This window comes from Cricetulus griseus, chromosome 7 (genome assembly GCF_003668045.3).
Source record: "Cricetulus griseus strain 17A/GY chromosome 7, alternate assembly CriGri-PICRH-1.0, whole genome shotgun sequence".
Taxonomy (NCBI): Eukaryota; Metazoa; Chordata; class Mammalia; order Rodentia; family Cricetidae; genus Cricetulus; species Cricetulus griseus.
The window spans coordinates 117,666,078-117,693,109 of record NC_048600.1 but is presented as its reverse complement, the minus strand read 5'-3'; the positions used below and the strand labels follow the sequence as shown (position 1 = coordinate 117,693,109).

At 47.4% G+C, this 27,032-nt stretch overlaps 1 protein-coding gene across 1 annotated transcript in view; it reads right to left on the bottom strand.

Moving 5' to 3' along the window:
- Positions 1 to 1,098: 1,098 nt before the first annotated feature.
- Itgb3 (integrin subunit beta 3) overlaps positions 1,099 to 27,032 on the bottom strand; it is a 57,223-nt gene continuing 31,289 nt past the window's right edge. The window contains exons 5-15 of the mRNA XM_027427875.2: positions 26,403 to 26,565; positions 25,638 to 25,799; positions 23,330 to 23,425; positions 22,687 to 22,776; positions 21,307 to 21,441; positions 19,650 to 20,079; positions 11,622 to 11,844; positions 10,634 to 10,734; positions 8,166 to 8,285; positions 3,164 to 3,330; positions 1,099 to 1,354 (exon numbers count right to left, since the gene is read on the bottom strand). Coding sequence (XP_027283676.1) covers positions 1,289 to 1,354; positions 3,164 to 3,330; positions 8,166 to 8,285; positions 10,634 to 10,734; positions 11,622 to 11,844; positions 19,650 to 20,079; positions 21,307 to 21,441; positions 22,687 to 22,776; positions 23,330 to 23,425; positions 25,638 to 25,799; positions 26,403 to 26,565 — 1,753 coding nt within the window. The 3' untranslated portion in view covers positions 1,099 to 1,288. The remainder of the gene's footprint in view (positions 1,355 to 3,163; positions 3,331 to 8,165; positions 8,286 to 10,633; positions 10,735 to 11,621; positions 11,845 to 19,649; positions 20,080 to 21,306; positions 21,442 to 22,686; positions 22,777 to 23,329; positions 23,426 to 25,637; positions 25,800 to 26,402; positions 26,566 to 27,032) is intronic.

Below are 27,032 nucleotides of genomic sequence, written 5' to 3'. Positions count from 1 at the left end.
CCAACCCCTAGGAAAACAGGCCACACATGCAGACCCGCCTGGCCTGTCATTCCTTCCCGGCACTTTGCTCGGCACACTAATAGGAATGACTCCTTCACAAGACACCCAAGAGGTAGCTAAAGATAATCACCCCCATGGATTGGTGTAGCACACAGAGGCAAGGGATGAGGTGTGTGGAAGTGCCTGGGAAGAGGAGCAGAAGACCTGGAGAGTGGAGATAGACCTCTAGTTCTGAGCGTAGCATTCTCCCCTGAGAGGAAAGCATTTATTTGGTCACGAGAGGTACCCTCAGTGCATAGCAAACGTAACAATGAGAATGTGGAGGTTGGAGGTAAGAGATAGTGTTGACGTAACAATGACACTTCTACACAAATCTCTAGGGAAGAATGAACATCCTTCATGAATGAACATCCCCCAGGCCATGCACGACCCCTGAGGGGTCCTGCCATCATCATGCTCAACAGGCCAAAAAGCCAGGTGGCACGGACTTCCCTTATGAGAGAACCATAGCAGAACTGAGGAGATGGCAAAAGATGCAGGCAACTCTTGAGGACTCAATTCTCCCCTAGCTCCACCTTCTGCCTGAGGGAAGGGAGGTGGGCAGAGGCACAAATGATACAACTGGCCTTCAAAGGCAAGCAGTTCCTACTGTAGCTGTTGACAGGACCAAGAACCAGATCATACAAACTCAGTATAGAGCCAAGGCCTGGTATCGCTTCCTCTGGAACCAAAACATCTCAGCCCCACCCTTCTCTCTAGGAGAATGACCTAACAAGGCAAGCTGGCTTCTCAGAGGTAACAGAGAGTGCCCGCTCAGCATCATGAGTTCCCCTCAAGCTAAGCACGAAGAATCCCTTCAGGAGGGATTCTGAGGACAAAGGCTGTGGAGCTCTGCCTATGGGGACAACTCAAAAGTTTTAAGCTACACATTACCCCACACTCAACACACACACACACACACACATATATACATATATATGTGTATATATTTATACACACATATATATACACACACACACACATATATATATATATATATATATATATATATATAGAGAGAGAGAGAGAGAGAGAGAGAGAGAGATAAACTCCCATTAACACATACGCACACACACATATATATACACATACACAGAGATACACTCCCACATACTTTTTTCAGCTGGTCCCAATCCAAGCCCCAGATTCTACCCACAAATACTGTCCCCTGTAAACATGATGTCACAGACTCCCACAATCTGACAAATCTGGCCTAAGCTGACAAAGTTCTAAGGATGACTTCTTCTCATTAAGTGCCCCGGTAGGTGATATTGGTGAAGGTGGAGGTGGCCTCTTTAAACAGTGGGTTGTTTGCCTGCAAAAAGAGCAGAAGAGAGTCACAGTCAGCTCCTTGCACTTCCTTACCCTCAGCAGTTGAATTTCATCTGAGAATTTTGCCCAAGACATCCTTCTCTAGAGTCAACTGTCAAAAGCAGCCGTGTGCACATATACGCTTTTGCTCTGAGGATGGGACTAGACAGTTAGTTAGGAGAGGAGAGGATGGTGTGTTGCTAGTCAGCCGCCATTTCTAAGGGCTTCTAATTCAGCCCATAACTTTTGGTGGTGAATACCCATTAGTTCTTGGCTGTCCCAAAATAGTGTACCATTTTACCCAGTCTCTCCTATTTCCTCTTCTCTCTCTACTCTTCCTTTCCCTTCATCACGGCAGTGCCAGGAGATGTGAGCCAGAAAGGAAAAGGGGAGTAGGTGGGGTCAGAACACAGAGCTTTACTGAAATAATTCTTGCTTTATCTCATCTCTTGAGTCAATTGCTACCCACAAACCTGTTGTGTGCTCAGGAAGACAGAAGACCTTTACTGAGTTTCCAAAATTATTTCCCAACAAAACTGATGAATCCCCCGCTCAATGGCAGTACGAGATATTTACAAAATTCTTTGGTCCCTTGGTGGCTCAGAATGTTCTACATAGTCCCAACAGAAACATCTCTGCTTCTTGGGTCCAGTGAATACAAAATCTAGGGTCACCAGGAACAAAGTTTCAGCCTAACCCTGGATACTCTATAGAGTCAAATGGTCACTTGGTAGGTTCAGGAAAAATAAAATGAACAAAAAGAGAATAGAATTAAATATACAGGTGGTTCTCAAAAAAAAAAAAAACTGCTCGTTTGATAGGCTGGTGAGCTGGCACAGTAGGGGTGGGGGGAGAACTTGCTGCTGAGTTCCATCCTCAGAACCCACAAGAAAGAAGAGGACTGACTCCTGCAACTTGTCCCCTGACCTCTGCACAAATGCCATGGCATGCATTGGTTTGCACACACACAAACACTCTTTTCTTAATGCTCATTTGGTTGGATTAAATCAGGATAAACTGCATCCTGGGTCCCCCAGAGAAGCCTGGTTTGGAAGCTACTACTTTGCATTTGCAGAAAAGGAGAGAATGAAGTAAACAGATGTACTGTGGCTACATCAAAAGGTCGACCCCGAACGGAATTCCTACAGTCACCCAATTCCTTTCTGGGTCAGGCAAGCTACTTTAATTCTCAGCTTCAGCCTCCTTAACAGAGAGAAAGCAAAGTAAGGTGTCAAAAGCACCTTACAGTTTTTGGTGTGAAGTCCTCAGTAAATGTTCACTCTTCTGTCACTTTCTGTTCATGTTTAAACTTCAGACTTGCTCACCACTATACAGTGTGTTACAGATCTGCCCTGTCTCAATCAACTGGAGAGTAAATGTCTCCTTTCATCACAGAGTCCTATGTGTGCACAGACAGGGATCACGACTTTCAGTCACTGTAAGGTAAAGGACTGGGTGTTTTTCATGAACTATAAAGACAAAAGAGGATAGTCAAACCATCTGCCAAACAGGATAACTAGGGAACAACTGTCGGGGCTGACTCCGACCACAGCGAACATCTGGTGCCTGGACCTCAGGTTCTGGTTTGGGGGAGGCTTTGTTTGTATTTTGTTTTGATTTGTTTGGGATTTTGGTTTTTTGAGATAGGGTTTCTCTGTGTGACACCCCTGGCTGGCCTGGAATTCATTCTGTAGACCAGGCCAGCCTCGAACTCACTGAGATCTGCCTGCCTCTGCCTCCAGACCACTGCCCGGCAACCTCTGGCTCTTGAACCAAAGATTTAAGAAAACACAAGCACAGCACAGCCTCTTACTGTGTCCCATTTTGCTCTGGCTCGTTCTTCCTCAAATTTAGCAAATTCCTTCCGGTCATGGATGGTGATGAGTAGCTTCCAGATGAGCAGAGTAGCAAGACCGATGAGCAGAATGGCTCCCATCACTGACATCAGGACCATCAGGATGTCAGGACCCTTGGGACACTCTGGGAGACAGAGGGAGAAAGCAGGAGTCACCAGACATGTCTAGGAATGAGGTCTTAACACGTAAACAAAGGACTGGAACTAAGATAGTCAAAACAGTAATTTCACCCTTTTTTTGAAGGGGGGCAGTCTTTAAAACAGCCATAATCTGTCCTAAGTGGTCTAAAGCAGAGTTCTCAGGCCGAATTGTACCCATCTGATGCAGGTTCACCCAAGTGTACATTTTAAAACTTAGTGGAGAGATGGCTCAGAGGCAAAGAGCACTCCCTGCTATTTCAGAGAACCCACATTAAATTCCCAGCACCCACATGGTGGCCCAGAACCATCTATAAATCCAGACCACTTGACAACCTCTTCTGACCTTCCCTGGCACCCAGGCATGCATATGGTACATATACATACATACAGGCAGGCAAGTCACTTATACACATAAATCTTAAAAACATTAAAAAAAGTGATTTGGGGAGTGACTAAGAGATGAATAAAGGTTGAAGCGTGCGCCAAAAGATGAACTGTGATCCGGGATGGCAAAGTCTCTTTATTCAAGAAACACCGGGGCAAAACGCAGGCCAGAGCGAGGTTACAGGAAACCAGCAAGCATGGCCAGAAAAGGGCTACGGTCTTCCGGTGCAGCCCTTAAGAAGCTCCCTTACGTCACACCGGCTTTCCTTCACCACGCCCTTATGGGCGAGTCCCAGGTCCACCTGGCACCTGTCCCATGACTATTGTGCGGGGCTAGTGTGTCTCCCTACAACTAAGCTTGGTGGTAAAGATCTCACTATTTTCCATGAAGCCTTGGCCTCTATCCCTAGCACTACAAACACAGGGGTGTGCACGCGCGCGCGCGCGTGCGCACGCACGCGCACACGCGCACACACACACACACACACACACACACACACACACACACACCCCTGCCAATACTAGAACTCACATTCCAATAGTGCAGCCACTGGCTACAGGCAGGAAAAGCTAGCTCTTTCATATTTGGAACATTTGTTTTCTACTTACCAGAGTCCTCATCTCTTTCCCCTTTCTCCCCTAAGCCCAGGCAATGTGTGACTTGTCCTTGGGTCTATGCCACTGGGCACTCTGGAGCCAAGACTGCCTGGGTTTGAATACTGGTATTCTTGTTTACTTTGCTTATCTGACCTTCAATAAACTAATTTTTCTGGGTGTCTGTTTCCTGTTTCTCCATCTTTAAAATGGAACAGCTATTCACACTCATTCAAGAGTTTGTGATGAGCAATGACTAAGCTAAGTAGATTTAAAGAGCTCAGAACAGTGCCCGGCACAAAATTAACCCCTCATAAATGCTAGCTGCCATTGGCACTGGTGCTGTTCTCATACCTAGCCTTTCTACTTATTGCCCCATCGGCAATTGTGTCTTTTGTCCAGTTCAAATATTTACATCCCTGAGAGCTATAAACTTGGTGGGCTTCTCAGCATCTTTAGAGACCAGGACACCAGGCAGTCTGGATAATATTTGGTCATCGAAAATCTTAACCCTATTGTTCAACCCCAGTCAACAAACAAAACAGGCAAGCTATGCCACTCCTTCACGGGTCAGCTGATTATTTCTGTAGAATCCAACTTCCCATAAGGCTTGGGTATCCAACAAGTGATCTCACACTGGCAACCTCCAATATTATGAAACCAGGTGCTTGTATATATGGGTGCTGATGAGTCTGGAGAGGAAGTCATGCCCACTTTCCACTCTGTCTCCCACCTTCTTCTCTAAACAGACACGCTAGCTCACCACATACTGCACAAAAACAACTGCCACCACAAACCACGCTGGCTGTTTCCCAACCCACCAAATTACAACCTATCAATAATTAAGGGGTTCCTGGAGAGAGCTTGCAAGGTTCCAGTGTCAAATTACCAGGAGCAAAGGGCCCCAGTTCTTCTGGGAAAAGCAACTGTGAATTCTTTGAAAGCTTGGGATAGGGCTGACCCTCAAACCTCAAAGTGACATTTTCACATGATGGTCTCAGCAACACAGGTAGAATCCTAGAGAAAAGCAATCTGTCATCACTAGGGGTGGAAGGCAAGAGACAGTATCAGATGACTCTGGAGGGCCCTCGCAACCACAGCAGTAGGCCCACAGTGGTCCATCCACACACAAGCAGATTTAGTAAACAAAAGTATAGGAAGTCCAGGTCGATTTGACTTCCAATAAACAAGCTACTATTTCAGTGTGTGTGTACTAAATATCGCATGGAACACACCGTGTTTTTTTCTGGCAGCCCTATCGGAGAGTGAAGAGGGCCCAGTTCCGATGCCCATTCCATGTGGCTGAATCCATTTGGAAATATTCTTTACTGCCCTTCAAAGTAAGCATTTGCAAGGCCATGAGGTGGTGAAAAGAAAGAGAGGAGTCTCTTTCTAAGCTTCAGGACTCCATCTGCCCATGCTGCTCCAGGCTAGAATGTTGGGTCAAAGGAGAGGCAGAGCCATGGAAATAGGAAACTCGGGCCCCTGGTTGAGGGCATGACTTTAAAATACAGCACCTGCACGGGGCCCTAGGTTCTACTTCCAGCACCACAAAGTCAAAGACACTGTAGGTCACTAGACCTGGGGATCCCACGTCCCACTGTGAAAAATGGGTGCATTGGCAGAGAGCGTAAGTGACCCCCTCCCCCAAGGGTTGTCTGACTATCCCACATAATCATCACCTTTGCCCCCCTTAACTATAGTAGATTCCAGTCTCAAAATCCCAAGCCAAACGTTTGAGTAAGTTATCCAACAGGAACACCAAAAAAAGATTGTGCGACAAAGAGACAAAGTAACAGTAGAGCCAAAAGTAAAGACCTAATGCCCTCCTGAAACACACAGGGATGGAGTTATGGCTAGGGTAAGGATGGAAAAAACCTACAGGGTGAGTAGGAAACTGTGGTCAAACCGTAACAGGCATGTTTCTTCACACACCTGCTTGTCCTTCCCACAACAGCTTTCCCTGGACTTTCTAAGATGAACATGATGCCCTTTCCAATCCGTAGTCCACATATAAAGGTTGAGAGGCCTAGAAAGGGCTGATAAGCTATCCCACATGAGAGCATCATGCTCTCCTTACCCCAGAGATAGCAGGATCCTGGGATCCTGGGTACCCAAGGAAGCTCCTATGGATTTTCTTGCCTCCACTGTCATACCTTCATCCCCTTGCTTGTGCAAGTAGCCAAAATTCTGTAAGTAAATTAGCCCCAGAACCACATAAAAAACTGGATGTGATGGTTCATGTCAAACTCCAGCACTCAAGGAGAGGCAGGAAGATCAGAAGTTCAAGGTCATCCTCATTACAAAGTAAGTTTGAAGCCAGCCTAGCTACATGAGATCCTCTCAAAAAAAACAAACAAAAAAAAAGTGTGTGTGTGGTGATATATATTATTTATGATTTATTAAAGTTTGCCTGGAGATTCAGAAAGCAAAATCAGCCTCAAGCTATAGAGATCAGGCAGTGTTTGTACACACCTTTAATCCCAGGACTCAGGAGACAAAGGCAGATGGATCTCTCTGAGTTCAAGGCCATCAGGGCTACATGAGAGTGAATCAGTCTAAAAGAGTAACAGAGTTCATGCCTTTAATCCCAGCACTAGAAAGATATAAAAGATATGAGAAGGATCTTCAGTCTTAGGCCTCTCTAGCCACGCTGAGGAGAGCATAGCAGTCTGAATGAATCTGAGGAGCAGTGAAGTTGGGAGCAGTCTGAGGATTGCTCCTTTGGTCTGAGCTGAGGTAAGAACTAGTGGTCAGCTGCTTAGCTTTTCTGATCTTCATCTCAAAGCTTGAAGGCTATTATCAGTCCCTGGGAGTTAACTGTATTAACTTGAATCTTCTGTCCCTGGACATGGTGGATGGGATTGAGAAGGACCCAAAGGAGCCTTGAGGCAGGAGATTTATTGGATAGAGCAAGGAGAGTGTCTAGGGGTATGCAACAATCTCAGGACTGGTACACTTCCGGGCTTGGGCAACCTGTCTTGTGTTGATTGGTCAACTGGTTGCTGTGTCCTATAGGCACTCCCAGAGCGATTGCTGCACGCCACTGTTTTGACACTGTTACCATAAAGCACATCCAGAGCTCCCCAGCTACCTTCTGATTGGTTCCTTGCCACATGGAGGGTATCCGACCTCCTAGTGACTGGGGCAGGTCCACCAAGGTCAGAAGGCTGGAAACTCAGCAACATGTGCTGAACTGAATCTTGCTGGGTCTTTTCTGCAGCCTGTCAGGGCTGCTAAAGCAGGGGGCTGGGTGAGGGTCTTCACTCTTAGGGATATCTATATTCACCTTCTTCGTCTAGTTTTTTCTGTCTCCTCAATTAACAAGTCACTTTATTTTTTAATTAATTTTTAGTCAGCTGGTAGTGGTTGCACACCTTTAATCTCAGCAGGGAGGCAGAGGCAGGCTGATCTCTGAATTTGAGGCCAGCCTGGTCTACATAACGAGTGCCAGGATGGCCAGAGCTACAGAGAGAGACCTGTCTCCAAATTTAAAAAAAAATAAAAAGTTTTATTTTTATTTCTAATGAAGTGTATGTGATTGTGTCTGTGTTTAAAAGCTGTTGTCTGCAAGGGCTGGCAAAAGGGGGGTCACATCTCCTAGAGCTGAAATTACACCTGATCTTGGTGCTGGGAACCAAGTTCAGGGCCTCTGTCTGAGCATCAAGCAATCTTAACAGAGTGAGCCATCTCTCCAGCCCCAGTGAGTCACTTTCTTGCTAGTTCTTAGTGTTCTATCCCCTTACCTCTTTGGCCTGTTTTGTTTGACAGGGTTATAAGTTGAAATTCCTGCCTTACAAGGTAGTCTCTTTCTCCCTAGGGACAGGCAGGGCTCACTTACCTGGCTCTTCTACCACATACAGGATGGCCCTTCCACTGGTGTCTTCATAGTACTGGAATCTGACAACACAGTCATCCTCATTCTTGTAGGTACAGTTCACTGCATTTTTGCCGGTATCCTCTGACATAGGGAAGGGAGAACATGGAGAATGAGAAAAAGATTAAACCCCAGAAGAGAAGGGCTTTTCCAAAACCCAGGTCATAGGACATCTGGGAAGTATGTGACAGGAAACTGCCTGACATTAAGCAAGACACCCAGGTTGGAGATCACTCCTGGCAATCGGCATTGACTGGTCCGTGGTGATGAATTTTATTTCTCACCGGCCCTTTTCGGTTCTTGTTCCTTCCTCTGAACGGGGCATACTTAACAGTATAGTCTGTACATTCTGGTCCGCAGCCTGTCTCTACCACCAGCTGTGACGCCTGCTGTGATCGGCCCTCATCATCTTCATCTAAGAAAGGAAAGCGATGCCCCCACCTTACATGGGAATTAATAGCATCCAACAGTTGCTAACACAGTAGGCATCTCCTCCCTCTTTCCTTTCTCTGCTTCCCCACTGCTTCTCAGTTGATACAACCCTTCTGGTTCTTTCACTTCTGTTTCTGATCTAGTGTGGCTCTCCACAGTCATCCCCCATCTCTGATTCCCATCATGATCTGTAGGCTTCAGCCCCTCTCATTCTGAAACCCGCCAGTCACTGCTAGACACTGTGGGTAACTCTTCACGAGGTGCACTTTGCCATATCCTGATGGATGCAGATGGGCAAAACTGACAAGGGCAGCATTCAAAAACTATGGATAACCACTGGGCAAGTCGAGACAGGGAAGAGGGAAGCTGACGCCTACACTGTGTTAGCAACTGTCTACTTTATGTCATTGAACTTCCCCTCTAAAGTAGGGGCCGTGGTTTTTCTTTCAAAGAAAAGTAGACTCAGTGGAGTCAGATAAACACCATTTCCCGCTGGGTGTTGGTGGTGCACGCCTTTAATCCCAGCACTCGGGAGGCAGAGACAGGCAGATCTCTGTGAGTTCGAGACCAGCCTGGTCTACAAGAGCTAGTTCCAGGACAGCCTCCAAAGCCACAGAGAAACCCTGTCTCAAAAAATAAAAAATAGAAAAAGAAAGAAAGAAAAACACACCCTTTCCCCCTGAGCTGATCACAGAAGTCTAGTCTCCTCTCGAGGAAATACCGCTTCTTCAACCCCTAACCACCCACCTCACTCCAAGCTGTCTTCCGGTGGCTCTCACATGAAGAGGCACTTCCTGTCTGCCTGGGTGATTGCTATCTGTGCAGAGATTGCCATCTCCCATGCACCACCCAGTCCCTTGCAACTCAGATAATGTATGTACTGAAAGCAGCAAAGATCATCTTTAAAGACAGCAGAATAACTAACTGTAGGTAAGGATTCTATTCCCCCTGTTTACACTTCTGTCTTACTTCAGGGGGGCTCCAGGAAGTCACAAGAACTTTAGGGGAACAGTCATGATTATGCAGCTACACCACTGAAGGCTTCTCTCCAAACCAACAAACTGCAAGCAAAAGCCCAGGGATAATTTAACACTCTTGTTAGATCTTGTTTTTATTTCATGTGTATGGATATCTTGTCTGCATATGTACACTCGTGCACCATGTATATACAGTGTCCATGGAGGTCAGGATGGGGCATTGGATCCTCTAGAACTAGAGTTCTTAGATGTTTGCTACCTGAGTCCTCTGCAAGTGCTCTAAACCACAGAGCATCTCTCCAGCCCCTTAACACTTGTTTGTTTGTTTTTTGAGACAGGGTTTCCCTGTGGCTTTGGAGGCTGTCCTGGAACTAGCTCTTGTAGACCAGGCTGGCCTCGAACTCACAGAGATCCATCTGCCTCTGCCTCCCGAGTGCTGGGATTAAAGGCGTACGCCACCACCACCACCCAGCCTCCTTAACACCTTTTAAAAATAGTTTTTGGAGAACTGGTCTTGCTCTGTAGCTCAGGCTGTCCTGGAACTCACTATCGTAGCCCAGGCTGGCTTCAAAGTCAAGATGCACCAGCCTCAGGTGACAGGATTTCAGGTATATGCTACCAGGCCCAGTGTTGCTTACTCACCTTCTAAGTTAGGGGTGGTGGTCACAGGTCTGTGCCTTGGTTTCTTTGATTATAAAATCTAGTACATCACCTTCCTCTCCTTTAAGGGTAAATAAAGACTTACCTGACTTGTACATCCTTCACATGTTATGCACAGGCTCTTGCTGAGCCTGGGACTGCAGGAAGCAGGCGGTGTGAGCTGCTAAACACATTTGCAAGGATGCAGGAGGCTCTTGCGAAGCCAGGCTTCGCCGTGTGCCTACTGCATGTCAGGCCTGCATAACACTCCTTGGGGTGGGAGATACTCTTCCACTTTAGAGAAGGAAGCTGGCAGGTTCTGAGACAGGAATGGAACTATGTACAGCCTGGCTGTGTAAGACCCTTAAGACCCGCTGGACTTACTCAGTTCCGTCACGAGCGTGATGTCATCTCGGCAGTAGAGGTTGCAGGTGTTTTCTTCATGGAGGGTTCCCCGGTTGAACTTCTTACACTCCACACACTCCCTGGAGGAGAGAGGACACAGTGACTAAAGCAAAGGAGGTAGAGCCCTAAGTATGCCATATACCTGGAGAGTGTCATGGAGATCAGGAATAGGGGGCCCTCCTCACCCACAGACAGGACCTGGCCAGCCAACCCTGGATCTGAGGCAAAGCCTCACTATAGAGCCTGATCTGATGGTCTTGAACTTGATCCCATTGCCTCAGGCTCCTGACTGCTGGGATTATAGGATCAAGGGCTTTGATGGTGATGATGGTAGTGGTGGTGGTGACGGTGACTTCCCATCACTTCTGGGAGATTTAGGGTCAGAACTGGTCATATGATTTCAGAGTCCACTGAAAAAATTAAAGTTCTGTTCAAACATCGCTAAGGATTTCAAGAGAGTGAAAATAGGGCATTTGGCCCAGCATGAGGCTCTTTATTCTGGGCACTGGTTCCTACCACAGCTCACAGTGTATAACTGTGAACCTGGCAATAGCAGAGCCACAGACTTGGGCTTCCTGTAACTTCCAAACAGGCCAAGTCTGTACTGGCAAAATACCCGTTTCACTGAAGCCCACCATTACTTCAGCCCCTGCACCTCCCACAGGAATCAGAACATTGCATTGGAATGTTAAGAGAATGCTCTATTTGATCCCCCTCTCAATGCAGAGGGATCCGTGATGCCACTCTGGAAGAGGGTTTGCTCCACTTGGTACTACTCTGGTCCCTGCACAGCTGGTACCACCTCCAACCTCCCCAAAGAAAGGCATTCTGGAAAAAAAAAAAAAGTAGTCATTTGGCTGGAGGAACCCACTCTTATCTAAGACAGATCCTTGAGAGCTGGGAGTTCTAGTCCAGAGGCCCTCTTCTGTCTTGTGGCCTCCCTCCTTGCCCCAAACTACTGACTCACTTCTTAAATGAGCAGGCATCTGGACAAGTGGGACACTTCTCACAGGTGTCTCCATAGGAGCCTGGCTGGACGCAGACACAGCTGCCGCACTCACACTTGCCCCGGCCGCTGCACAGCAGCCCGTTGCTGGACATGCAGGTGTCAGTGCGCGTCGTGCAGTTGCAGTAGAAGCCAGTCCAGTCTGAGTCACACACGCAGTCCCCACAGTTGCACTGGCCATGGCCTACAAACAGAGCCCAGGACAGCGGACCAGCTGGTGAGAAGCCCATCCCATGACAACAGGCTACTGTCACCCTGTTCTCCCTACCGTGCTAAATACAATCCTGCAAGTAAGCAGAGGAACTTGCTCATTGCCAGGAGAGCTCTACCCAGTAGAGACAGACAACAATTTAGGAAGACCTGGAAAGCAAAGGGATATTTAGATCTATGTCTCCCAGACTTCCTGCCTTTTTTCTTTACCTGCTCTGAATCCCTCTTCCTTCTCTGCCAGCATCAGTCTGAGGACTAGAGCCAGCTCTTTAACCCAAGGGCTGGCCCAGCAAGAATCCATAGCCTGTGCCCACACGGGGCATTCAGGAACTTTGCCAGAGTAGCCTGGTGATGGTAAATGGCTCCTCTAGCCCTTACACCTGTCACCTTTGACCTGACAAGACTGCTCCCTCTCCTGGAAAGGCCAACCACTGTCTTCTCCCTTAAGTCAGACACCAACACAGGCTTGGATTTGAATAATTTAGCCTCTCCCACCAACAAAACAATGGGCCAGCCAACAGGCTCCATTACTGTGTTTCTCAAAGCAGCTAACTGTCATCTTGCAAGATGTGAAGCCAGGCTCTGAGGGAGAACTCATGAGACAGGAAAGTGCACTGTAATGAGCTTGGAGGGATGGGGCATCCTGTTACTGTCTCCTGCCAACGCTAGGAAGGGAAGGTACACAGCATGCCTTGGGTAGGCAGGTACATGGGGTAGGGTATTCAAGGGCCAGACAGAAGGCCCTGGGAGCCTTCAGTCAGCCAACAACGCCAAGGAAAAACGGAGAACAGCCTACCTTACAGCCTGCTCAGGGCCAGTACAAATAAATAAATCCCATGAGTGCCACAGAGAGAAGGCAGCAGAAAATGAGAAGAGCAGAATGAAAAGAGATTTTCCAAAGGTAAACAGCCGTAAACTGGTTAGCGATGACCTCACATAGCCCAGAGGCTTCCACAAAACCTCTGCTGATCAATTGTTGTTCCTGCCTCTCTGTTCGAAAGCTGCAAAAACATTTAGCATGATTAACATCTGAAGTTGTAGCCATGGTTCAACAGCATCCAGCCTCACCAATACAACCTGTCTTCTCCTCATATGTCCCCCATATGCTTGCCTTTTGATCTAGTCGGTGACGCTATTCTGAGAGATTCTGGAAACTCAAGAGGTGGAGCCTCACTAGAAGAAATGAGTCATTGGGGGTGGGTCTGTGCAGGGTATAACAGATATATCCCTGGCCAATTCCTGGCTTGCTCTCTCTGCTTCCAGGTTGGCCATGAAGTGAGCAGCTCTCCTCCACCACATGCTCCTGCCCGTATGCTGCCCTGCCTAAGCATTTGGGACCAAGCAAACATAGACTGAACCCTCTGAAACCATTAGCCAAAAAAACTCTTTCCTCCTTCATTTCTCTTGGGTATTTTATAACAGCAACAGAAATAATTAATACAACCTGTTGTCCTGTGTCAGCAGTTCTCAACTCATGGGTCGCAACACCTTGGGGGGGGGGGGGGTCGTGTGTTAGGTATCCTGCATCAAATACATGGAAAATGCGCACACCACACACACACACACACACACACACACGCACGCACGCACGCACGCACGCACGCACGCACACACACACACACACACACACACACACACACACACGCACGCACGCACGCACGCACGCACGCACGCACACACGCACGCACACACACACGCATATAATAGGACTGGGGGGGGGGCTGGCATGGAGCATCAGGCTACCGAAAGGCAGATTTTAACTCCCAAAGCCATATCCCTCTAGTATTCACTTGACAAGAGTTTAAAAATTAGCAACTGACCCTACAAAAAGTGGCCCATTCTCTAGAGCTCTGCATCAGGATGAACTGGACAGATAATTAAGACACAACTTAATCAGAGGAAAGACAAGGAACAAATACTGGTCTGGAGGCCACATCAGTAGCTCCAAGGTGGGGAGGATGGTACAAGGCCAGGCTCTGGCAGTAACTAGATCATACCTACTGCTGTCATTGAGCCTGCTGTCTTTTGAACACTATGGAACCCTCTGCTCGTGGCCTTGACACTGTCATCTCATAAATACATCATCATTCAAGACTCAAACATATAACTAGGACTCAACTACATCACTTCCTTGAAAGAAATATGTTTCTTCTTAGAACAGAAGGACCAGTTGTGGTGGGCCTATAGGATATGCTAAAGAAACAGGTCACAATGTCAAGACCAGCCTAGGCTATACACTGGGGCTGGAGGACGGCTCAGTAGTCAAGAGCACTGGTTGCTATTCCAGAAGACCGGAGTTGGAATCCCAGCACCTGCATGGTGGCTAACAACTAACTCCAATCCTAGGATGCAATGCCTCTTCTGGTCTCTACAGACATTGTATGCACACGGTGTACAGACATGCAGGCAGAACACACACACACACACACACACACACATTTTAAATGGGGCTAGAAAGATAGTTCAACAGTTAAGAGCACTGGCTGCTCTTCCAGAAGACCCAGGTTCAATTCCCAGCACCAATGTGGCAGCTCACAACTGTCTATATCTCCAGTTCCAGAGGATCCAACACAGTCATACAGAAGTACATGCAGGCAAAACACCAATGCACATAAAATAATAAATAAATAATTTAAAAAAATATCCTGGCGTTGGTGGTGCATGCCTTTAATCCCAGCACTTGGGAGGCAGAGGCAGGCAGATCTTTGTGAGTTCAAGGCCAGCCTGATCTACAGTGCGAGTGCCAGGATAGGTTCCAAAGCTACACAAAGAAACCCTGTCTCAAAAAAACCAAAAAAAAATAAAAAATAAAAATAAAGAATAGCTGGGTGGTATTGGCACATGCCTTTCCCAGCACTGGACAGGCAAAAGGCAGGTGGATCTTTATGAGTTCGAGGCCATCCTGGTCTACAGAGTGAGTTCCAGGACAATCAGGGCCACACAGAGAAACCCTGTCTTGAAAAAACATTAGATAAATAGACAGGCAGATAGATACATTAAAAAATAGCGGGGTGGTACTGGCATGTTCCTTTAATCCCAGCACTAGGGGGAGGGGCGGGGGGGGGGGGCAGAGGCAGGCAGGTCTCTGTGAGTTTGAGGCCAGCCTGGTTCAGAGAGCTAGTTCCAGGACAATCAAGGTTACACAAAGAAATCATGACTTGAAAAACCTATATAATGCCAGGATGTGGTGGTGCACACCTTTAATCTCAGTACTCAGGAGGCAAAGGCAGGCAGATCTGTGTGAATTCGGGTCCAACCTGATCTACCGAGCAAGTTCCAGGACAGCCTGCAAAGCTACAGAGAAACACTGTCTTGAAAAACAAAAACAAAAACAAAAACAAAAACAAAAAAAAAACTAAATAAATACATAAGTAAATGTTTTTAATTAGGACCAAAAGATGGGACCAGAAGCAAGCTGGCCAGGGATATCTAGAGATGGGGAGGATGGGGTGCTGGCAGGAAAGATTGGAACCAGAAATACTCTTAAGTCTTGAGGTTGTCTCTAGAAGCTTGGCTATGGTTAGGCTCTTCTTTACTGTGGAGAAGAAATAGAGGAAGGAAAGTAGTGGTCAAAAGCTAGCTAGGCTTGGGAAACAGCAGTGTTTTTGCCACAGAGGCAAGAGGATCTGAGCTCTATCCCTAGCACCTATATAAAAAGCCAGATGTGTAGGCACATGCAACACAGGAAGGCAGAGACAGGCAGAGGCCTGGGGCTCACTCACACACTCCAGGTCCCAGCAGGAGACCCTGTCTCAGCAAGCAAGGAATGGCACTCGGTGACCGTCTGACTTCCACACATGCGTGTGTGCATGCACATGCTTGTACATGTTTACACACACACACACACACACACACACACAGAGAGAGAGAGAGAGAGAGAGAGAGAGAGAGAGAGAGAGAGAGAGGATAGAAGCTCCCTTCAGTCTGAATCCATGGAGAGTTTGGAAGTATGAATGGTACCACACAGCTAGGCCCACTTTGAGGAAAAGGAACTGCCCTTGTAGAACCTTCACCAGTCATTGGTCAACTTCTGAAGGCAAGGCTACTCTTGTCAGCTGTGAACTACAATCAGTCAACCCTCCAGACAGCAGCTGGGGGTGGGTATGCCAGACAGCAGAATGAACCCCATGATGTCCACCCTGCCTTGCTTTTAGCCATGGTTCCTGGATGGGGAAAGAAGAATGCCACAGAGGCCTGGCAGCACTTAGAAGAGGCCTCAGCCTCCGCAGAGCCCTTGTCCCACAGTGTTTCCTTTGTGAGGCAAAACAAAGTGATCTTTGAGGAGATGATCTTCAGGGCCAGCCAGAGATTGATGTTGGGAATGGAAATGGGTAGCCGGAGCCAGCAGGCTGACCCCAAGCCCTGGCAGAGTCAGCCCTTAAAAGGAAGCCACAGTGTAGTAATGTCACAGTGCTGGCACCTCTCCAGCCAAAGGACGGCCTCTGCTGGGTTCACAGGAAAGCCAGAGGAGGGAGCAAGACTTGAGGGTGGAAGAGGAGGAGGAGGGTTTCAGTCAGAGGGTACGTGATTACTCTCCCTGCAAAGCCAGACTTCCAGACTGACTCATGACTCCACTCCTTTCCTGTGTGAGCCAGCCTTCCGACATCACCACCTCCATGAAACTGCCCAGGATGCCCCTACCCATGAGTCTCTCTCTGGGCACCCTCTGCAGACATCTCATTTCCGGATCCTGGAAGGTTGTGACTCCTAATGTGAAAGACACTTTGGTATAATAATACTAAACAGTAAAACTGCCTGTTGACACCTGTTCCTCCCATGTGGCTACGGCACAGGACCTAGCCCACAGAGGAAGCCTATCTGTGTGTAGCAGGTGGGAAAGAACATGAGGAGAGGGACACATTTCCTGTCTCCCTGCGGTAGAGGGGGAGCGGGTTAGGGGCATAAGCAACCTCAAAGACCAAGCCAGGGCCATCTGCAGTGCTTAGAAGAGAGGCTTGGAAGAGAGCGGAGTCACTCTCCTGCCCCACCACCCCACAAGGCAGGCATCAGAGTAGAGGGACACTGATGGGCTGGCCATAGCTCTGGGAGGTCAGGAATCATACATAACACCTTGTTCAACCATATGAACCAAATGTCAGCACATCTAAGGATGTCATAACCGTGTCACAAGAACAACATGTGAAACTGGATGGGCACCAGACACCCTGGCAAGGAGGAGTAAAATGGGTGCTGCAGCCAAATGAGTCCCCTCAGTGGATTAGAATGGAGCACACAGGACCAGAAATATCTATACCTCAGGGGGTGGGAATTGCTGAGGCTCTGTGGGGCTGGCAGTAAAGAAGACACTCTGGCTGGAATCCATCCAGCAAGGCCTCATGCTAGACTAGGATCAATCAGCCCTGGAGCAGTGAAGGGGTCTAGAGGCCAGCATTGCCAGCTTTCTCCTTTGGGTGTGTCTTTGGTAGTATGAACATTATAGAAACACTATGAAATATTCAAATGAGCTGGAAGCCCGCCCTCACCCTAACTCAAACTGCTCTGTGTGCCTGTTCTCGTCATTAGGGCCCTGATCTCTCTCCACTACTCCAGTTAATAGTGATACCACTTTCCCCCAAGCCCTTTCTCAAAACTTGCTGGCATAACTGAAGTAAACAAAATCACAGATCAGAAAAGGCATCATTTTTTATGTTTGTGGTGCATATGTTTTATGTTTTTAGAAGGTTTTAAAATTATGTTTGGTGGTCATGTGCACTTTGAGTGCAGGTGCCCTTGGAGGTCAGAGGCCTGAGCTCCTCTGCGGCTGGAGTTGCAGGTGGTTGTGAGCTACCTGGAAACTGAACTCAGATTGTCTACAAGAATAGTACCACTGAGTCATTTCTCCAGCCCCTTGGGGCCTGTTTTTACATGGCATATTTATCTTTCTTATTGAGTTTTTTTGTAGTGGTGGTGATGATGATTGGGTGTAGACTAACCTCAAACTTGGTTTGTAGGTGAGGATGACCTTGACCTCCTGATCATAGTCTTTAGATAGTCTATAGTACTGAAATTGTTGGCATGTGCCACCACGTTAAAGTGAGTTTAGCTCAGCTGGCTAAATGACAATGCAAATGAAGCCCATCTGGGTCTTAGATTATCACAGAAAACAATTAGAGCCTCTCTGTTCAGTTGATTACACAGAATACCCATAACCTAGCTCCAACCAATTTGTAAATGTCTACAGCCTATCTGTCCCAAACAGGATTAAGTCACAGTGACTACAGTCCAACATAAACCTACCTCCAGAGCCTAAGAAAAAAGGCTCGGCCTGTCCATTTGCCCTGAGAGTTCTAAAGACCACATTAATAGTGATTTGGCTTCTCCTGGTCAGGAAAACACCCAGAAATGGGTCTTTGGGACCAGTTTGAAGTTATCAATAGGCCTGGGGGTGGGGGGGTGCACTGAATTTGCAATAAGGAACAACTCGGATCCTTCAGGCTCAAAATTACAGTTCCCAGGATGGAGAGACAGCTTGCATTGCCAACATGAGGACCTGAGTTCAGATCTCCAGCACCATGCTTTAAAAAAAAAAAGCTAAACTCAGTGGCACATGTGTGTAATCCCAAAATTAGGAAACAAAAACAGTTGGATCCCTGGAGTTCAGACAGCCAGCCTAGCCAACTGGTCAGCCCCAGGGTCAATGAGAGATCTAATCTCAAAGCATAACATGGAAAGTGATTGAAAAAGACACATAAATCTAGCTCTGGGATGGGCGTTGGTGGCGCATACCTTTAATCCCAGCACTCGGTAGGCAGAGGCAGGCCAATCTCTGTGAGTTCGAGACCAGCCTGGTCTACAGAGCAAGTTCCAGGACAGCCTCCAAAACAATACAGAGAAACCTTGTCTCTAAAAATCAAAAAAAAAAAAAAGTCTATCTCTGGTCACTATACCTATATACACACATGCATGCCTCGTGTGGGAGCACGCACACACACACACACACACACACACACACACACACACACAATTTTAATCTGCTGGTAGGAAGTCACTATGGCAACATTATCCAGTGGAACTTCCTGCAATGTCAACATGTTCAATATCTGCATGGTCCAATATGATAGCCACTAGCCACATGAGGCTACTGACCAACTGAAAACTGAATTTCTGTTTCTATCTCACTTAGTTAATAGCTACACATGGCTAGTGGATACCATTCTGGACAGCACATGAATACACGCAGTAAAAAACAGATGCCAAAACAAGGATAACATTTAACACAGGTACACCACTTCCCAAACACTGTTCTGGTGCCCCCAACGTCCTGCATATATATCACTACTGTCTACTGGTGATAGAACGATAAAGTCATGTAAAATGATTATGAACTTTACAGTATATTCCGATATCATATATTTTCTGTCTGTAAACACTAACAGTTTAATTACCAAGAGACTGGTTTCTTTAGTTGAAAACTAAGTCAGTCCTTATATTCAAAAGGATTAGGAACCTGAAATATCAGAGTGAGAAGAACAAAAAGCAAAACAAGCTACCTCTCCTTGACGTTTCTCCACTCCTGCCTACCTCCAGCTTAGCTTCCTATGCCCCACGAACAAGCTAAAAGATCCGGTTCCCTCCCTCCTCTGCTTATGTCTGGGTTTCCACTCTGAGTGAAATGGATTCTCAGTTCTGCCCACCTTGCCAGCCTCAAGCCTTCCGAGTGTTTCCCAAGGCACCGGGGTGTGTATACATGCACGGCTACCGAGCACACGGGTGTACACTTCTACTGAGGTGTGTATGCATGCATGGCTACCGAGCACGCGGGTGCAGGCTTCTACTCACCAGAGCACATCTCCCCTTTGTAGCGGACACAGGAGAAGTCATCGCACTCACAGAACTTGCCAGTGATCTTGCCAAAGTCACTACTGTGACAGACACACTGGCCGCAGAGGCACTCGCCTCTCTGGCTGCAAATGGGTTGGCCCTCCTTGGAGACGCACTCTTCCTGCTGGGAGGGTCGGTAGTCCTCCTCAGAGCACTCACACATGGCTCCCAGCCAGCCCTGGTCACAGCGGCACACTCCACACTCAAAGGTCCCATTGCCGTTGTTGCAGCGTGGGCTGAGAGGCTGGGCAGAGGCCTGGCAGGCACAGTCACAGTCAAAGGAGACCTGGACAGTAAGGCTATCCTTAAAGCCCACAGGCTTGATAGTGAAAGACTGCTCTTTCTCCTTGGGGCAGCCGCGTACCTTGGCCTCGATGCTAAAGCTCACCTGGATGGAAAGATGACATTCAGACCTAAGTGGATCTGAGAAATGCTACGATGCACCCTACCAAGGAAAACAAAACTAGGTGTCTGAATTCAACCATCCCAGGGGGTTCCGTGACCTTAATACTATCAAAGTCTACAGAGTAACAACGACAGTGGCATAGAAGTTACCACTGTGACACATCTGACTGGACAGATGGTTACAGACAAGCAATAGAAGGCTGTTCTATTCCCGAGAGAGAAACCAGCTGAAGCAGGACAGAATCAGTGATTTTTGTGAGCACTACACTAGCCAACTAAGCCAGCTGGAGGATCAATGTTGCATATTAACAGCAAGACAACAAGATTCTGCTTTGTGCCACACCATGCCAAAGAGTGGTTAATCAGTCCCAAACTGAAGGATACTGTATAAGGCATCATTGCAGCGTGTGAAGTGTGGGGCTGTGGACATACATGCTTGGAAAATAAGCTTACAGGGCAATGGACCAAAAGATTGACTTCTTGTCATTCCTCCCTGCCATCCACCAGTCTCTTAGGTAGAGCAGAGGAGGACCAGCACACAAAGAAAACCCGGGCAGCTAGAGAGATAACTCAGCAGTGAAGAATGCTGGCTGCTCTTCCAGAGGACCTGGGTTCAAATCCACATGGCAGATCACAACCCTCTGTAACTCTAGTTCCAAGGAATCAGATACCATCTTCTGGCCTTCACAGGTACCAGGCACCCACATGATACATAAATATGCACATAGGCAAAATAACCATATGCATAAAATGCAAAACAATAGCCATCAAGAAAACCATGGAGGGAATGCAGGGGCAATATGAGCATCTGCACTCTTAAGTGAGTCTCAAGGGGTCCAGGTATTTTTTCCTGTCCACTTGCTGCTGGATTTTCATCACCCAGAATAAAGCCTGGCGCACAGTCAGTGCTCAGCTAAAGTCTACAGATGATATACTGCCATTTTATGTCACAGAGAAAAGAAAGGCACTACTCTGGGTGAGTAGATAAGAGATCATTTCATTTGCAATCAGATATACAGGTGTGAATATCTCAAAAACTGATGGAGATGTTAACTCAGTGGATACAGAAACTTTAGGCAGCAGAAGCTTCAAGAGGAAAGGTTAAGAGCTCTTGAACTTCTAATCTGAAAAGGGTTGGAGTACACACAGACTCTGGGGTCCACGTCACAGCTTCAGTATCAGTCCCTGCCTCGCCCACTGCCCACCTTACCGTGTCTCCAATCTTGAGTCCCACACAAGACTTGAGGCCTGGGATGACCTCATTGTTGAGGCAAGTGGCATTGAAGGATAGTGACAGCTCTTCAGGGAGGTCACGCACTTCCAGCTCCACTTTGGAGCGGATTTTCTGAGCAGAAAGGGACAAAAGAAAGTAAAGACACAGACAAAGGCCAAAAGCATCCCACGCAAAGCCAACCCAGAGGCCTGGGACGTGCTTTGGTAGTGCCGGATGCTGAGGGTTATCTGCCCGTTGCTGCCAGAATGTCTCTGTACTCAGTTGCCTCTTTTGTGTGTGGCTAGGACCTGGCTCTCCCTCATTCTGCCCTACAGATGCTCCTTGTCAATCTGGCCCGCATCTACAGTCCCCTCCACCTCTAAGCGCCCCACTCACCGTCCGTTCTGCCCTAGCCTTCCTTTCTCTCCCACCTCCTTTCCAGAAGATGTCATCTCTCCCAGGGCTGGCCATCCTCTAGGAGCACAAGAGGAAAGCAGGAAGGCCACATGGGAGAATGGCAGCCTAGGGCTCCCAATGCTGAGCTCTGTCATAACATGGGCCTGCATCTTTAGGCATGATCCCACAGGCAAACCAGGCCACGCACTCCAGCTCGCTTTGGGACAGAGTTCCAAAGCAGTTTGTACCGTGACTTGACAGTTGTCATTGTAGAATACTTGGCTTCTCTATGTGCTGTGTTCAACTAAATCACATGATATGAAACTTCCTGCCACTCCTAAAAACATAAAAAGCCAGACCTTTCCTTTGTTCTAGGAATTGGTCTAGAGAGAAAGGCTGCTTTTGAAGAGGGTCTCTTTGCCTTCACGCTCATGAACATTGTCTCTCTTTGGCTCCCCCTACCCACTCTCCTCCTGACCTCTCTCGATCTCACTCTTCTGTGTTTGTTTGTTTGTTTGTTTGTTTGGTTTTTCGAGACAGGGTTTTTCTGTGGCTTTGGAGGCTGTCCTGGAACTAGCTCTTGTAGACCAGGCTGGTCTCAAACTCACAGAGATCCCCCTGCCTCTGCCTCCCGAGTGCTGGGACTAAAGGAGTGCTCCACCACTGCCCAGCTTCGCTCTCACTCTTAATAAAGCTCCTCTTCAGGCTTTAAAGGGACACCTCTTGTCCCCTTTAAGGCCCTATTATGTTTAGACCTCCCTATTATATTGTTTCCATCTAATGCCTCCCTTCCACCTCCAGGCCCAAGCATGGCCTTGAGGCCCATTCATTTTAAGAAATTTCAATCCTGGGGGGAATTTACATGTCAGGCTCCCATTGTAGAGGGACCACTGCATCCCACTTTTACTTCTTTTTAACACCCTCTGCTCAATGAGCCACATCCAGCAGACTCGACCAGCCCTCCCAGGCCAATATTCTTACCCCATAAGCATCAACAATGAGCTGGAGGACATTGCTTGAGTCAACAGACAGGATTCCCACTGTGGTCCCCGGAATGAGCTCACTATAATTCTAGAAAGGAAGACAAAGATGTCCACAGCTTGCTCAAGGAAAGTGGTCTCCTCAAAGTCCCCCTAGTCAGTCTTTTGGGGGGTGGGGGGCATCAAGACAGGGCTTCTCTGTGTAGCCCTGGCCGTCCTGGAATTCACTCTGTAGGCCAGGCTGGCCTCAAACTCAGAGATCTGCCTGCCTCTGCCTCTCAAGTGCTTTAATTAAAGGCGTGTGCCACCACTGCCAGACTGACAGTCTTAAAGTGAAGTTGTGAGGACACTGTGGGATGCCTCACTTGTCACTACCAGAACAGATCTATCAGATTTTCATATCTGAGGGAAAAGTAAGAAACCTTTTTACTCCCCTCCCCCAACTGATTTATCTCCTCACCATCATCTCAAACATCTACACCCTCTTCCTAGCAGGTTAGAGGCTGAAGGAAAAAGGCTATAGGGAGTTATGTTAAGTACCCAGAGAATGAGTTTTAAAAGGATTTTTTTCCTGGTTGGGTCCATGGCCACCTGGGACAGGTCCATCTGTGGCAACAGGACGGAAGCCCCAGAGGCATAGTTACCTGGTAGAGGTTGGCCACGTCTGCAGTGACTGCGAAGATCAGGTTAATGTTATTCTGGGATAGTTTCTCAGTCATCAGCCCCAGAGACGGGTAATCCTGGAAAAGAGGGAAAGGTTCATGGGGATATCGCCAAGGAAATGTGAAACTTAAAACATTTATGCACTAATCAAAGTGAGGTGTTGTGGTTTGGACATGGCTCCAGTGTGTCCCTTGGGTTTCATGTGATGAAATTGAATTCACACTGTGAGATGCTTGGGTGGGGGGGGGATGAAGACAAGCCCCGCCCCCCAACAGTACTGGGGAGTAGAGTATTCGGGAAGTATGGTTAGAGGTCATTACAGCAAAGCCCCCAGAGTTGAATCCCACTAGTGTCATGAGAGGAGAACAATGAAAACAGAAACCCATACACACACTCCCTGACCTCTGCTTCATGCCGGCCTGAGTCTTGGGACTCAGCCAGCAAGATGACCACCAGATGTGGTCTCTCAAACTCGCAAGTTCTAAGAACAAAACTGAAGTTCTTTTCTGGCTTACTGTTAGCAACAGAAAGTGGATATGAAATGAAAGTTGCTATATGAGTGAGAAGGGCAATGCAGTGCAAGCTTAGCAAAGAACCCTAAGCTGGTGGTGTTCCAAAGCCAAGCACCTTCCTTCCCACTCAGATTCAAACCAGCTCCATGAGTTAAGGCCCACCGTTGCAGAGCTGTGGGCAAATGTCCTAGCCTCGCTCTACTGATCAACCAACACGTGACCAACAACCATCACTCACCCCTACTCCTCTTCTACCAGGCACTGCTCTAGCTCACTCCTCCTGCGAGTGACCTTCATCTTGGCAATCCTCCTCCTTCCTTAGCCAAAGCTCACCTCCTCCAAGAGGCCTTCCTTGACCACCCCAGCTCCTAAGGAGCTTTCCTCTTCCGGCTGCCAATAGCCCTTGACTGTATAACACACTTAGCATTCAGCATGCATTCGCTGCTATTGATAAATGTGCTGGAATATATCCTCTCTCTTCATCTAAACAAAAAAACTTGTAGGAGTAGGTCCTTATAGCTTTTTCATCTCTCGCAGCTCCTGATCAGTGCCTTGTATAGACTAGTATCAGAGTCCGATAGTGCTCAGCTTGTATATGGCTAATACCAAGGACTTGAAGAGACCAGGAAACAGTATGAACCAATATGTCCATGGGCTCATAGACCTTGCAAGGGAGCTCATGAGTTCTCTAGCTCAGTCTCCTCCCTTGAATCACTTTTAAGCCACAAAATGGTTCCTCTATTGACTAGAGAAAATAAGGAGTATGTTTTAATAATAAATAAGGTTTTGTTTCTTATTTAAAAATAAACAGTAGGCTGGGGATGGCCTGGTGGATGAGCAATTATCTAATATACTATGAGACGTTGAATTCAATTTCCAGACTAAGGGAAAAAAAAAAAAAAACAGGCATGGTGGTATAAGCTTCTAATCCCAATACTCAGAAGGTTGAGGCAGAGGACTGCAAGGAGAAAACCAGCCTGGGCTATATATAGAACAAGGCCCTTTATCATTTAATCAATTAATTAAAATCAGGTATATTGTCAAATTACTGTAACCCCACTGATGTGAAGGTGATGGCAGAGGACTAAGAATTACAAGTTAACCTGGACTGCATGGCAAAGCCCTGACTCAAGAAAATGAAGGGGGGTAGGGGGACAAGACAGGTAAAAAAAAAAAGTCAAGACTTTCTCCAAATACCCTAAGTGTTATTATTTTAAACTTAGCTACATTTGCCTCATGGTTGACAGTAATTCCTATTTCAATTTAAGCTCCTTTCTTCTTATTTAGTTAACTGTCTATGGTTAAATAAAACACATGAAATAACTTTTCATAAGTTTTCTTACCTATCATCCTAAATTATCCACAAACATCTTTCTTTCAAACCGAATGACTCTGTGCCCTTTAACCTTTCCTCAAGAGGCTCTGCTCTCTGGGTTTTACCTTTGTCCTTTTCTCCCCCTTGTCTTTCCCCAGTAACCACAAATGAGCTTGATTCCAAGAAGGGACCCATCCACAGAGGAAGGAGGGAAGAGAGTTTTCTAGCTGTGCCTTCCCACATTTTGGATGGCAAGATGCTGTTGCTGGTGCTGACGACTGCGGAGTCAGTGTGACGCCCTGGGTGAGGGTGCCCTATTGGGATGTGGCAGAAACAGGCACTAACTGAGCCCCATATAATGCCCAGAAGTAAGTCTGTTTTCAAATTCACACAAAAGCCTTGCCTGGAATAAAACAGCCCTATCAGAGTGAACAAGGACCACAGTGGGACCAGGCATCTCACCATGGTAGTAGAGGCAGAGTAATGGTTGTCACTGCCAATGTGACACTGTCCATCGTTGGGCAGGACAATGCCTGCCAGCCTTCCATCCAGTGCAATGTGGGTCTTGGCATCAGTGGTAAACACCAGCAAATGGGATGCATCATTCCTCCAGCCAATTTTTTCCTGTTTTGAAAAAAAAGACACAGAGACTTCAGCTATGTCATCCGCACTGAACAAAGACTGCAGAACCTCCATTCCTCAAGAGCTGGACAAGCTGTATTGGAGACGGACCTCAGCCCCAAGCCTTGAACATAAACAAGAGCTTTCTAATTCAGGCTTTGTTCCCTTAGGGAAAAAATCACCCCATTGTTGATTAGTGCATGAGTCTGAATCCCACCTTCTTAACTCTACACATAACTCCTCCAGTGACAGAAACCCTCTGCATCCACACAGCTGGCCTGGATTAGAAGAAATCCCACCCAAACATCTGCTCACTTTGCTGAGGTCAAGTTAACGCAGGCTTGACTCTGAAATAATTCCAGAACATGTGAGCCAATGCTCTCCCTAGGAAAGATCTGGGGCTACTGTGGTTCAAAGAGGTGTCAGCTGTGGCCTCGGTGAGGCTATAGAGAGAGACTACACAGCAGGAAAAATTATTACTCATATTGTACAAAGTCCTGCTTGGTTCCCATCCTCCAACACACCGGAAATCCCCAACCAAACTGTTTCCTCCCCCATTTTGATTTATGCCAGCTACACCTGGCACCCCTTGCCCTCCAAACTCACATCACAGACTGTAGCCTGCATGATGGCGTCAAAGCCGCCCTCGGGGGCATCTCGGTTACGTGACACACTCTGTTTCCTCACTTCCTCATTGAAGCGGGTCACCTGGTCAGTTAGCGTCAGCACGTGTTTGTAGCCAAACATCGGCAAACATGTAGTCTTGATACTGGGGGGTGGGGAGAGGGGGAGAAGAGAGGTCATCTTAAGAAAAGCTGTGGTGGAAAGGTGGTACCAGGGTCAGATAAAGACAAAGGGACAGATACTGACAGTAGTGTGCCCAGATCGGGGAGAATCATATTGGTTCTTCTCCTTTTTTCAGCACTGAGAATTGAGCCCAAAACCCCATGCATACCAGATAAATGCTCTACCACACAGTTACACTCCAGTCCCAGAGAATCACAATTACTCAGACAGTCTAGACTCCAAGTCCTTCAGACTACCTGTGGCACCACATCTGTACCTCCAGATAGCCGGAAGGGCAAGTAAGGCAGTGATAAAACCAGACAGGACAGATTAAACCCCAACTCCCCATTTACCAAGCACGGACTCTCTGACGGCCTCTCTAAACCTGCATTCCATCACGCATTTGGTCACAGCCACACGAAAAACAATTAATACACAAGCCAAACAAAG